Source organism: Lemur catta, chromosome 1, assembly GCF_020740605.2.
Source record: "Lemur catta isolate mLemCat1 chromosome 1, mLemCat1.pri, whole genome shotgun sequence".
NCBI classification, from domain to species: domain Eukaryota; kingdom Metazoa; phylum Chordata; class Mammalia; order Primates; family Lemuridae; genus Lemur; species Lemur catta.
The window spans coordinates 64,971,671-64,983,240 of NC_059128.1; the positions used below are offsets into that span (position 1 = coordinate 64,971,671).

The window sequence follows — 11,570 nt, forward strand, 5'->3', positions numbered from 1 at the left end:
CCCTGGCATGATGGGAGAAGTAGTTCATTCCGCCCCTGCTTTCAGCTACCCCGGCTCGCTACGGACTCTGAGAATCGCAGAGGTGTCATCTCTGCTATAACTAAACTGGCCACCTTCTTTTTCTTTACGACGCCACTGAACCGAAACGGGGGAGCATTCCTGAGCCTTTCAGGAACCCCGTGGAAAGAAGGGGGGGGTGGAGCCAGACAGTGACCCGGAAGCAGAAGCGATTCTCACAGGCGGAGCGCTGGAGAGCGGCAGCAGGGACCGCCGCGGCAGAAGCAGCAGTTTATCCGTGTGCAGCCCCAAACTGGAAAGAAGATGCTAATTAAAGTGAAGGTGGGAGCACCTCCAGCCTTGCCAAGACTCAGTGGTACTAGGCTGGCTGCTGTGCCTTACGGGAGAAGTGGGGAAAGAAAACCACGCCTTTCCCGATCCTGGAGGGTGCTGACAGCCTCAGGACTCCGCGCGAGGGGTGATGGGAAGTAGGGGGACCCTTGGAGGGCTTTGAGAGCGAGGGAGCTGGCCCTGCCTGACAACCCTGGGGTCTCTGCCATCCCTGCTTTCTCGCAAGGATTGTGCCATGACCCAGAAGGAGGCCGATTTTGTCCAAAGTTTTCACTGTACTCGAACCCTTGCAGTCATAGAGAAGGCCTAGCAGCAATTTGGCTCCCTTCTCTCTTAGATTCTTGAAATAAGCTCTGCTCTTCACTCTTCATGCCCAGGTTACCTGCTTCTCCTAGCCCCTAACGTAGGCTGCGTCCAAGCACAGCACTAAAACGTTAGCCTGGGGGAACTGGGGTCTTCCAGGGGCTAGACTGTGAGCCTTTATTGGTGTTTGCCAAGGTGTAGCATCTCAGCCATCCTTCAGGGACCAAAGCTGGGAGTGTGTTGAGTCAGCGCTTGCCTTTCTAAGTCAAGCATCCTGGACCAGCCTCGCTTCTTGGCTGAGACAGATTAGTTACCAGTGCCCTAGTTCTTGGCACCAACCGTGTTTCCTTCATCTAGATCTCTTAACGCCCCTGGTTCTTCTCCAATTTCCAACAATACTTATTAGACCTATCTGCTGTTCCCTCTTTTATATTTTCAGACAGAGACAAAAAACCTGACAATTGATTCAGTCCAACACTAATTTGTCCTTTTATAGCTAAGTAAGTCTATCGTTATTTCATCAACTCCTTAGAATATTTACCATACATAATAGTCATTCTTAACCTTCTCTTCTCCAGTCCTTCTAAACCTCCTAGCTAAGGTTTAAGGCCAAACATCATGTTAAAGATCATTGTTTTTCAAACTTAGAGATCAATTTAATAGTTCAATGGGTTGCAAGCAACATTTTTTTTAAATGGAAAATGCCAATATACTCCTGGGTAAGAATACTGTTTTGTGAAATTTTTCTTTTCGTTTTTTTTTCTTTCTTTCTTTTCTTTTTTTTTTTTTTTTGAGACAGAGTCTCACTTTGTTGCCCGGGCTACAGTAAGTGCTGTGGTGTCAGCCTAGCTCACAGAAACCTTAAACTCCTGGGCTCAAGCGATCCTACTGCCTCAGCCTCCCTAGTAGCTGAGACTACAGGCATGCGCCACCATGCCCAGCTAATTTTTTCTATATGTATTTTTAGTTGTCCAGATAATTTTTATTTCTATTTTTAGTAGAGACGGGGTCTCGCTCAGGCTGGTCTCGAACTCCTGACCTCGAGCGATCCACCCGCCTCGGCCTCCCAGAGGGCTAGGATTACAGGCATGAGCCACTGTGCCCGGCCTAGCCCTTCTACAAGTATTTATTCACTACTTCTGTATCAAACGCTGTGCTTTGTGTTTGGATTAGGAAGATGAATTGAATAGTCTGTCCTTAAGGAAGTTGGAATGTAAGTTGGAGAGTTTAACATTTAAACAACTAGCTATAATTAGTGTTAATGAAAGTATTAATAAAGTACACTGGGAACAAGTCTAGGCATCATATAAGAGGAAATCTTATATTAAAGGGGCCTTGAAGGCTGGGTGTGGTGGCTCATGCCAATAATCCTAGCACTCCAGGAGGCTGAGCCGGAAGGAACTTGAGGTCAGGAGTTCGAGACCAGCAAGAGCAAGACCGCATCTCTACCAAAAACAGAAAAAATTAGCTAGGCATGGTGGCGTACATCTGTAGTCCCAGCTACTTGGGAGGGTGAGCCCAGGAGTTTGAGGTTGCAGTGAGCTATGATGACACCACTGCATTCTACCTGGGGCGACAGAGTAAGACTGTGAAAAAGAGAGCGAGAGAAGGAAGGAAGGGAGGGAGGGAAAAGGAAGAGAAAAGGAGGGAAAGAAGGGAGGAAGGAGAGAGAAAAGGAAAGGAAGGGGAAGGGAAGGAAAGGAAAGGAAAGGATCCTGGAAGGTTGGAGGAGTAGGGGAAGGTATTGCAACAAGGAAAACACCCTAACCCTGAATTAGACTGAGCATGGTGTGTTTGTGGTCTGGATCACTGAAGACTAGTGCAGATAGAGCTTTAAGAGCAAGGACAGATAGGAGATTAGATTGAGTGGAATACATTATGACTATACAATCAGTATAATTATTGTGTTTGGATATCAGCAGCCCCTAGCCTACGGAAGAAGTCAAGAAGACGAGAGCTGCAATTTAGGATTTAGGTAGAAGTCTAGAGAAGATAGGGGAGATATGATGTTAAATTCTTATGTTTCTTAAAACACTGGTCAGAGGTGATTTCTCGTGTACTTGAAAATTCTTTGAATTATCTGAATGTTGATTACAGGCATTGGTATTTCTAATAGAACAAGGTCCGACTCTAAGGAATACTTTCCTTAGAACACCTCTCATTGCTGTATCATCCAAAAGAATGCCAATATTCTCACTGATTTGGTGGGGGGATGAGGAGAGGCAGAGGAAGATGACTTATGGAATTAAGACCGTCAGATGGTACACCAAGAATCTTGCCCTACCAAAGTTATCCATAGCCTAAAAATGTTTGATGAATATAGGTATGGTCAAAGCCTTCTGATTCTCCAAAGCAGTGTTGTGGAGAATGTGCATCTCTCAGAAGGCAGTAAATCCCCAGAGAACAGGACAGGATGTTTTACCTAGAAGACAAATTGTATGTTGGGCTGGAGGACTCATGAAACCCCTGCCTATTTCAGACGCTGACTGGAAAGGAGATTGAGATTGACATTGAACCCACAGACAAGGTGATGTATGCCCAGCACCTCTTCGTGCCCTTCTCCTTGCCGTTTACATTTGAGTATGCTTATGAACTTGGTCCTTTTGCTTTCCTGCTATCTACATCGCCTTTGTTCTTTCCATTTCCATGGTCCTACCCCTGAGCAGCCCCTGACTACTTGTCCCTCTAAAGGTGGAGCGAATCAAGGAGCGTGTGGAGGAGAAAGAAGGAATCCCCCCACAACAACAGCGGCTCATCTACAGTGGCAAACAGATGTGAGTTTGGAGTGAGAATGAGGGCATGACAATCTTACATGAAGAAGAGAGGGGACAAGTACTGGAGGTGGACGAGACCTGCCTCTTGTTTTGGGTTCCTTAGACTCTTTGGTGATCTGATGAAGCCTCTAGGTCCCTCCTCAGAATAAGGCTTTTTCAGGTATAAAATAAAATACATAGAACTACAAAGGAAACTAAGTATATTGAAATACAATTATCAAAATACTAAAACAAATTTGTGATACAGTAATATATGTGCTTCTTTATTAATATATTAAATGAGATCTAATGGTGGGTCTAACAACTACCATAATTTTGAAATATTTTCAAGATACCTACAAACAGTTGTCATATGAATATAATCTAGTTTCTGTTGTTAACAAGTTACCCATATTACTAATACTACTGTGGTTTTTTGCCTGTGTTTAAAACTTAAAGAAATACTAGGCCGGGCGTGGTGGCTCATGCCTGTAATCCTAGCCCTCTGGGAGGCCGAGGCGGGTGGATCGCTCGAGGTCAGGAGTTCGAGACCAGCCTGAGCGAGACCCCGTCTCTACTAAAAATAGAAAGAAATTATCTGGCCAACTAAAAATATATATAGAAAAAAATTAGCCAGGCATGGTGGCGCATGCCTGTAGTCCCAGCTACTCGGGAGGCTGAGGCAGTAGGATCGCTTAAGCCCAGGAGTTTGAGGTTGCTGTGAGCTAGGCTGATGCCATGGCACTCACTCTAGCCCGGGCAACAAAGTGAGACTCTGTCTCAAAAAAAAAAAAAAAAGAAAGAAAGAAATACTAAATTTCAGTTAGGGGTTAGTAAAAATAAAGATGGAATTTTTTCTCATCCAAGTTCATTCATAGGTCCCCAAAGAGATCCATGAAACTTAGATTAAGAACCCCTGTTCTATATGGCGCTTCTAAAGCTTTTTTTTTTTTTTCCTTCCTTTTCCTGCAGGAATGATGAGAAGACAGCAGCTGATTACAAGATCCTAGGTGGTTCAGTCCTCCACCTGGTGTTGGCTCTGAGAGGAGGAGGTGGTCCTAGGCAGTGATAGACCCTCCCTCCATTTTACCTCCTTACCCTGTCTCTCATAATGAGGCATAATTATATCCTCTCACTTTCTGAGACACCAGAGCCACCGCCCCCTCCCCTGGATGCCTAGTCTTGCGTGTCTACTGGTAGGAGACTGTGAGGACCCCAGGATGCAGTGTTCCTGGCCCAGAGGGCCCTTGCTGGCTGTTGGGTTTTAGTTTGCAGTCCTGTGTGCTTCCCTCTCTTATGGCTATGTCCCTGGTTGTCAATAAAATATTTCCTGGCCTCCTTGAATCTTTATTGCACAAATGTGACAAATCTAAATGGGCCCATTGTTCACCCAGTTATACCAGGCTGAAGGAGTAGGGCAATGGAAGTGATGGTGCTCTTCTAAGGATTATCAGACTCTAGGAAAGCCTACTTTCAGTGGTGTGCTGGAGCCAATTCTTACTGGCTCACAAGAACCAATTACTGACATCTCTTCCCAACTCCTTGTCAAGTGACTTCATGTTGGTAGCTTGGAATTAGCCATGATAGGAATATTTACAGAAATTGTCAAACACTATAAATCAGTTCCTCCTCCCAAACTGGCTATTACACATGTACCAGCATACTACTGCCCCGGATGACAGAAACCAGGAGAGTGAATTCTCTCCCACTGTGGCTGTATTGGACATTGGGGCCTGGTTGGAGAAAGGCTGCAGAGGCTTAGCAAACACTACATTCTTGATGCTGGAATATTGCTGAGGGCTCTGGGTTCTACACTATCAAGAGGCTGGTATAAAGGTTGAGTGGCAAGCTGTGCTGGATCACTTAGGTCTCGATTGGGAAGATAAGAGGTGCTGTTAATAGAAGAAAAGGCTTTCCTTCCCTGGCTTCTCTACTGTAGTAGACTCTGGCAAGGCTGGGTGGAGAAGTAGAGGAGGGTGCCTGTGGCCAATGCCTTGGAGGGGCTCGAGTCCCATGTTCTACGTGCGGTCGCGTTGGTACTTTGCTGTAGCCCTCTCCCCCGCCCAACATCAGAAGGCGCTCTTGCGCGATCGCCAAGCTGACAGATCAAGCCCGGCGTGGCGACGCTCTAGTTGCTGTTTCTCTATGCTAGGCAGAGTGGCCTTAGCCACCGCAGTTGCTGGGCTCTCTAAGGCCCTGGGGAAAGCTCTAGCTTGGTGTGCGGAGCGTGCGGGTGCTGGTCATGGCGCGGCTCCCGAAGCTAGCAGTTTTTGATCTGGGTGAGGGACTGGGAGGGCAGAGTTTCATAGGGCGCCCTCCTTTCCCACACCCCAGCTGCAGCTCTCGAGTCCCCTGCGCCCCCCGAGGCTGAACCTTACCCCTTCTTCCTATCGCAGATTACACGCTCTGGCCTTTCTGGGTCGACACGCACGTAGACCCTCCGTTCCACAAGAGCAGGTGAGGCAGAGATAGGGAGGACTGGGGCCAGGTAAGGCAGGGATGGGGAGGCGGGGCCCAGCCGGACCCGAGCGCGCTCTCGCCCTCTCCAGTGATGGAACTGTGCGAGATAGGCGGGGCCAGGACGTCCGACTGTACCCAGAGGTGCCTCAGGTTCTGGAACGATTACAAGGCCTTGGGGTGCCCGGTGCAGCCGCTTCACGGTAAGAAGAGCGACTAACAAAAGCTGTTAGTGTAATGCTGAAGGATACATGCATGAAGAGACTTCTCGTGCATGCCCTGGGCTACAAAAATTTAGGAGGTGCAAATTTGCAAGTATTTGCATATTTTTTCATTGTACCCTCTCCTGTACTATTTAATTATTAAACATTGGCTCAGCGCCAGCTGTGTCAGGAAGGCTATGGAATTGAAAAAATGGCAAAGTTGCCTATCCATCCTGGAAAAACAGCAAGTTGATTTCCCCCTGCTTATACTTAACTTTCCTTGCAGCCCTGGCCCTTCACTCTCCTAATCCCGTCTATTACACCTTTTTGCAGGACAGGTGAGATAGAAGGAGCCAACCAGCTACTGGAGCTCTTTGACCTTGTCAGATACTTTGCTCATCGGGAAATCTATCCAGGCAGTAAGGTCACACACTTTGAGAGGTATGCGGAGATAAGGGAGGAGCAGGGAGAGAGTACCAGAGAGGCTGGAGGAACCAAGATGCCAGCTTGGCTACCCCTGCCCTGTCTTGCACAGGCTGCGGCAGAAGACTGGAGTTCCTTTCTCCCGGATGATCTTCTTTGATGATGAGAGGCGGAATATTGTAGACGTCAGCAAACTGGGTACTGAGGGGCAAGGAGAGCCATTTGGGGTATGAGGAGAAAGGGTTCCTTCTAGGAGGGATTAGGTAGACATACACAGGGTGGACAGCCTGCATGATAGGTGGCACCCATAAAAGGTGAGAGTAATAAGGGAGAGCCCTGAAAGCCTGATGAAATGTTATTTCTTTTCCCCTTCTAGGTGTTACCTGCATTCACGTCCAGAATGGAATGAATCTTCAAACCCTAACTCAAGGGTTGGAGACATTTGCAATGGCCCAAACTGGGCCTTGAGGTCCAGCCCGGTAGATGAACCTCATTTGAGGCCTAAAACTGAAAAGAAACCAAGAAGGCATTTTCAGGTGCATTTGTAATTTATTAAAGTGTATCTGTGTGTGACAGAAGACATCTTACCCACAGTGTGGGTGGTTTCTATTTTTCTAGCCTGTGAACTGGGTTGTCCTGAAATGCGAAGACCCTAGTATGAGACATTAGGCTGCATGAGGCTCTGCCATGTAAACTTGTGGCAACCCCAAGACTGTGATCCCCTTGTGCTCGAAGCCATCCCACCCTACTTTCTTGAGCTCTGTAAAGGGCACGAAGAACCTTCCCACTGGCCCCATTTATTGGGGTGCCATTACACTGCACATTTCTTTCCAGGGTACAAATACATACCTCTGGGGTGAGTGTGGGGGACCTTTTCAACGTAGTAGAAAAGGAAACGGCAGCTTTAAGAGGAGCGCGTCCTCCCACTGCTAAATTTGACTGGCCTTTTTAAAAAAATAGGAGCGCGTTGATCTCGGGCTGGGGGCTCGGGTCACGTGACAGCGGTGGTCTCGTTCGCGCCTGTTGATGACGCCGCGGCGGCGCCCCGAGGCGGGATTGGCTAAGGCTGGTGCCTGCGTGATGAGACCTCGCCCTCCCGGGAACGGGGCGGAAGTGTGCAGGACGCCGAGGGGCGGAGGCCGGAGAGCCGAGGGCGCGATGAGTGGTCTCGGCAGACTCTTCGGGAAGGGTGAGCCCGGGCGGGACTGGTCCGCTAGGAGGTGCTGGCCGGAGCGGGGGGAGAGGAGACAGCGGCAACGTTCAGCCTGAGCGCTGCGCCCGGAAGGGGAGGAGACCCAGGAGACAGGCCGACCCGAAAACAGATGAGATGGCGGAGCAAGGCTCATCTCCGGTCCAGAGGCCTGCCTTGTCAGGGCGCCTTGCCCCCGTCTGCCCTCCTTCCCTGAGTAGAAGGCGTGGCGACCGTGCTTGGCTCCCAGCGTTCAGGCTTGGGGACGAGTTTCCCCGCTCTCTTCATCCAGTCCTTTCCTAAACTTTGTTCTACTTTGTGCTGGGCAAGAGGGATCTAAGGTGAAGAAGAAAGACTTCCTTCTTAAAGCTCATTATCTGGTGGGGAGAGACAAGCAAAACCAGGCATTTACAGTATGATGTAGCAACTCAATAATGGATTTGCTCCTGAAAAACCAGAGAAACACAGAAGTAGGCATTGGGGGTGGTGACCAAGAAGGCTAGTAGTTTGCCAGGTGGAGAATTGGGGTACTCCAGGAAGCAGTAGCAGGCTATGACAAGCGCAGAGGCAGGAAAGAGTATGGTATATGTAGGGGAAAGAGAAGTTCTAGCTGCCTGTGAGAGCGAGTGTGTGTGATGAGGAGGGAAGTGTGGAGGGAAGGTAATCTCCCTGAAAAGTTTTGCATTTTATCCTGTCGGCAATGGAGAGTATGGAAGGGTTTTAAGCAGGCAGAGGTCATCAGATTTTTATTTGGAAAAATGATTCTGAGTATAGAAGAAGAGAAAAATTGGAATCAGATTTTCTTTTTCTCTAGCCCCCTGTACTTCATTCAGTTTGCTCCTGTGCAGTCAGAACCTTGAGCATCTTCTAAGACAGCGAGTGGAACAGTGATTATTAAAAATGACTGGGATTGACTTGAAAGGTAGTTGGAACAGTGAAAAGAATATTGGCTTTGAAAGTCATACTGCCACATTTCAGTTCCTGCACAATCTCTTATTAGTTGTGATTTTTAGCCTCTTTGTGCCTGTTTTCACATTTGTAAAGTGAAGATAGTACATTCATTGTAGAGAATTATTTAAGGATTAGCAATAACACAGTCAAGTGCCTAGCACGTACTATGCGCTCAATGATTGGTGGCTAATATTTTTCCTTCACACCATATATATGGGCCTGCTCCATTGGACTCTTCAGGGAAGAAGGAGAAGGGGCCAACCCCTGAAGAAGCAATACAGAAACTAAAGGAGACAGAGAAGATACTGATCAAGAAACAGGAGTTTCTGGAGCAGAAGATTCAACAGGAGCTCCAAACGGCCAAGAAGCATGGGACCAAGAATAAGAGAGGTAATGAGGGAAAGGAGCTGATGGGGAGGGCCGAGGTGGGAAGCAGGTGCTTCTGACTCTGATGTTCAGAGTGTGGGCTGGGTCAGCTGCCCTGCAGGCCTTGCGGAGGAAGAAAAGATTGGAACAGCAGCTGGCACAAACTGATGGGACATTATCCACCCTGGAGTTTCAACGTGAGGCCATCGAGAATGCCACCACCAATACAGAAGTTCTTCGTACCATGGAGCTTGCTGCTCGAGGCATGAAGAAGGCCTACCAGGACATGTGGGTACGGGGGGAGGGGAGGAGAGGTCCTAGGCACTGGGAAGGGTGGCTTGGTATTACATTTTGAACTTTAGAGCCTCTCAGAATGTGAATTTATAGTATAGATGCTTGTCATGGCTAGATCTCTGTCAGCCTCCTTGCTTTTCTGGTAAGTTCTTTTTGCTGCCTGGGGCATTCTAGAGAAGAAAGATGATTTTTCTCTAATTGTTAAAGATCCTTTGGGGAAGGGAATGCAACCCGTCCTCTCCAATGTGGCTTCTTGCTGTTTCTCAGCCCAGACTTGCCTCTGTACAATTTTCTAGGGACCTCTTCTACCTGATGGCCATGGACTTGTCGGTGTGAGCCCACAAGGCAGGAGGAGTTTCATTTGTGTGAGATGAGAAAGTCAGGGGGGTTATTGCCTGATTTCTTGGCTGTGTATCTTGTTCTCAGGGACATTGACAAGGTAGATGAACTGATGGCTGACATCACAGAACAACAGGAGGTGGCCCAGCAGATCTCAGATGCCATTTCTCGGCCTGTGGGCTTTGGAGATGATGTGGATGAGGTGATTGGGGGTGAGGGATCAGGGACTATTGGAGAAAGCATGGGACTGTCCAGAAGGAATGGCCAAGAGAGGGTCTTGGGGGATGTTTGGGGGTGAACTCCAAAAGCAGTATGTGTTTGGAAGTAGAAGTTTCCTTTCTTCATCTTGAACAGTCTTGTCATCCTATATCCAGGATGAACTGTTGGAGGAGCTGGAGGAGCTGGAGCAGGAGGAATTGGCCCAGGAGTTGTTAAACGTGAGCGACAAGGAGGAAGAACCCCCAGTCAAATTGCCTAGCATACCCTCTACACATCTGCCTGCAGGGCCAGGTACGTGGGGTTGTTCTGTTGTCTCAAGGACTTGAGAGGGTGGGAGAGATATGGGGAAAGATTATTCCTCATCCACCCCACCTCAAAGAAGCCAGGCAAAGAGGGCTGCTGCTACAGTCATGCAGGTTGTTGACCTCGTAAGGACACCTGGCTAGAAGGGAATGGGGACTGAAATCCAGCATGTGCTCCACTCGGCAAGCTGTGTACTCTGGTTTAAGACTACAAATGGCCAGGCACAGTGGCTCACGCCTATAATCTTAGCACTCTAGGAGACTGAGGCAGGAGGATTGCTTGAGCTCTGGAGTTTGAGAGTAGTCTGAGCAAGAGCAAGATCTTGTCTCTACTAAAAGTAGAAAAAACTGGCCGGGCGCAGTGGCTCACGCCTGTAATCCTAGCATCTGGGAGGCCAAGATGGGCGGATAGTTTGAGCTCGGGAGTTCGAGACCAGCCTGAGCAAGAGCGAGACCCCGTCTCTACTAAAAAGAGAAAGAAATTATATGGACAACTAAAAATATATAGAGAAAAAATTATCCGGGCATGGTGGCGCATGCCTGTGGTCCCAGCTACTTGGGAGGCTGAGGCAGTAGGATGGCTTGAGCCTATGAGTTTGAGGTTGCTGTGAGCTAGGCTGACACCACGGCACTCTAGCCCAGGTGACAGAGCGAGACTCTTCTTTCAAAAAAAAAGGGCTGCAAATGCTGGGAGCAATAAGCACCTTTTTCCTAATTTGCACAAAGGTGCTATGGGAATGGGCAGCAGCCCAGCAAGCAGAAAGACCACACCTTTTAGTTTCATTGCTGGGGAGAGAGAATTCTGCAGGCTCTGAATGTCACAGCAGGGGATAATTGGGAATTGCTGAGACCTTAACATTTCTCCTTTCTTTCTCTGGATATCCTTGTTCCCAGAAGCTCCCAAGGCGGATGAAGATGAAGAAGCACTAAAGCAGTTGGCTGAGTGGGTATCCTGATGAGTCTGGGCTTGTTTGCCTTATGCTGCCTTTCTTGGCCCCTTTTCCTTAAGTGCCAAGTGCTAAGCTAAAGGAGCATAGCTTTCTGGGGAGGTCCCGCTGAAGGTGGTGGTGTGACCCCGCCTGAGAAAGGGCTCTGTTGCCCTCCCAGCCCTGGCTCCAACTCTGAAGATCTCACTGTGGGAGGAGCCCCTGGGCTCCCTTCTCTTCGATAGCAGTTACAGTGTCCTTGTTCCCAATAAAATTGGGCAGATGGAACCCTAGTATCTATACTCCCTTGTCTACCTTGGGAACTCTTTGCCTGGTCCGTGAAGCCTTGTTTCAAGCAATGAATAATAATGGGAGTGATGAAGGGGGGTTGGAACATAGAGCAAATGGGCATTTCTAATATCTTAACCTATGTTCCACGTAGACACTGTTTCATCCTTCAAGTTGGTTTGTCCCAGAGTTGCCTAGTGCTGAGGTTG

At 48.4% G+C, this 11,570-nt stretch overlaps 3 protein-coding genes across 4 annotated transcripts; all 3 read left to right on the forward strand.

Annotated features, from left to right (window-relative positions):
• Nucleotides 1-141: 141 nt before the first annotated feature.
• NEDD8 (NEDD8 ubiquitin like modifier) lies at nt 142-4,748 on the forward strand. Its single transcript, XM_045570121.1, has 4 exons — nt 142-339; nt 3,131-3,178; nt 3,343-3,425; nt 4,377-4,748. Exons 1-4 carry the CDS (start codon nt 322-324, stop codon nt 4,471-4,473), a joined length of 246 nt encoding a protein of 81 aa, XP_045426077.1. The 5' UTR covers nt 142-321; the 3' UTR covers nt 4,474-4,748.
• Nucleotides 4,749-5,532: 784 nt separating this feature from the next.
• On the forward strand, nt 5,533-7,074 carry LOC123650882 (magnesium-dependent phosphatase 1). Its single transcript, XM_045570110.1, has 6 exons — nt 5,533-5,683; nt 5,801-5,861; nt 5,954-6,064; nt 6,398-6,505; nt 6,600-6,685; nt 6,864-7,074. The coding sequence occupies exons 1-6, from the start codon at nt 5,647-5,649 to the stop codon at nt 6,953-6,955; spliced, it is 495 nt and encodes a 164-aa protein (XP_045426066.1). The 5' UTR covers nt 5,533-5,646; the 3' UTR covers nt 6,956-7,074.
• A 387-nt stretch (nt 7,075-7,461) lies between these two features.
• On the forward strand, nt 7,462-11,375 carry CHMP4A (charged multivesicular body protein 4A). 2 transcript variants are annotated; one of them, XM_045570009.1, is made up of 6 exons: nt 7,462-7,676; nt 8,868-9,017; nt 9,104-9,281; nt 9,714-9,828; nt 10,001-10,136; nt 11,042-11,375. In XM_045570009.1, the coding sequence occupies exons 1-6, from the start codon at nt 7,514-7,516 to the stop codon at nt 11,101-11,103; spliced, it is 804 nt and encodes a 267-aa protein (XP_045425965.1). In that variant the 5' UTR covers nt 7,462-7,513; the 3' UTR covers nt 11,104-11,375. The 2 variants fall into 2 exon arrangements, with proteins under 2 accessions (XP_045425965.1, XP_045425973.1); XM_045570017.1 differs by having other exon boundaries at nt 11,045-11,375.
• Nucleotides 11,376-11,570: the final 195 nt, after the last annotated feature.

Coding starts and splice junctions, on each gene's coding strand:
- CHMP4A (XM_045570009.1), top strand. CDS start 7,514: ATGACGCCGCGGCGGCGCCCCGAGGCGGGATTGGCTAAGGCTGGTGCC. Junction 9,282..9,713: donor AAGAAGGCCTACCAGGACAT/GTGGGTACGGGG, acceptor TCTTGTTCTCAG/GGACATTGACAAGGTAGATG. Junction 10,137..11,041: donor ACATCTGCCTGCAGGGCCAG/GTACGTGGGGTT, acceptor CCTTGTTCCCAG/AAGCTCCCAAGGCGGATGAA.
- NEDD8 (XM_045570121.1), top strand. Junction 3,179..3,342: donor ACATTGAACCCACAGACAAG/GTGATGTATGCC, acceptor GTCCCTCTAAAG/GTGGAGCGAATCAAGGAGCG. Junction 3,426..4,376: donor ATCTACAGTGGCAAACAGAT/GTGAGTTTGGAG, acceptor CTTTTCCTGCAG/GAATGATGAGAAGACAGCAG.
- LOC123650882 (XM_045570110.1), top strand. CDS start 5,647: ATGGCGCGGCTCCCGAAGCTAGCAGTTTTTGATCTGG. Junction 5,684..5,800: donor GCTAGCAGTTTTTGATCTGG/GTGAGGGACTGG, acceptor TTCCTATCGCAG/ATTACACGCTCTGGCCTTTC. Junction 5,862..5,953: donor CCTCCGTTCCACAAGAGCAG/GTGAGGCAGAGA, acceptor CGCCCTCTCCAG/TGATGGAACTGTGCGAGATA.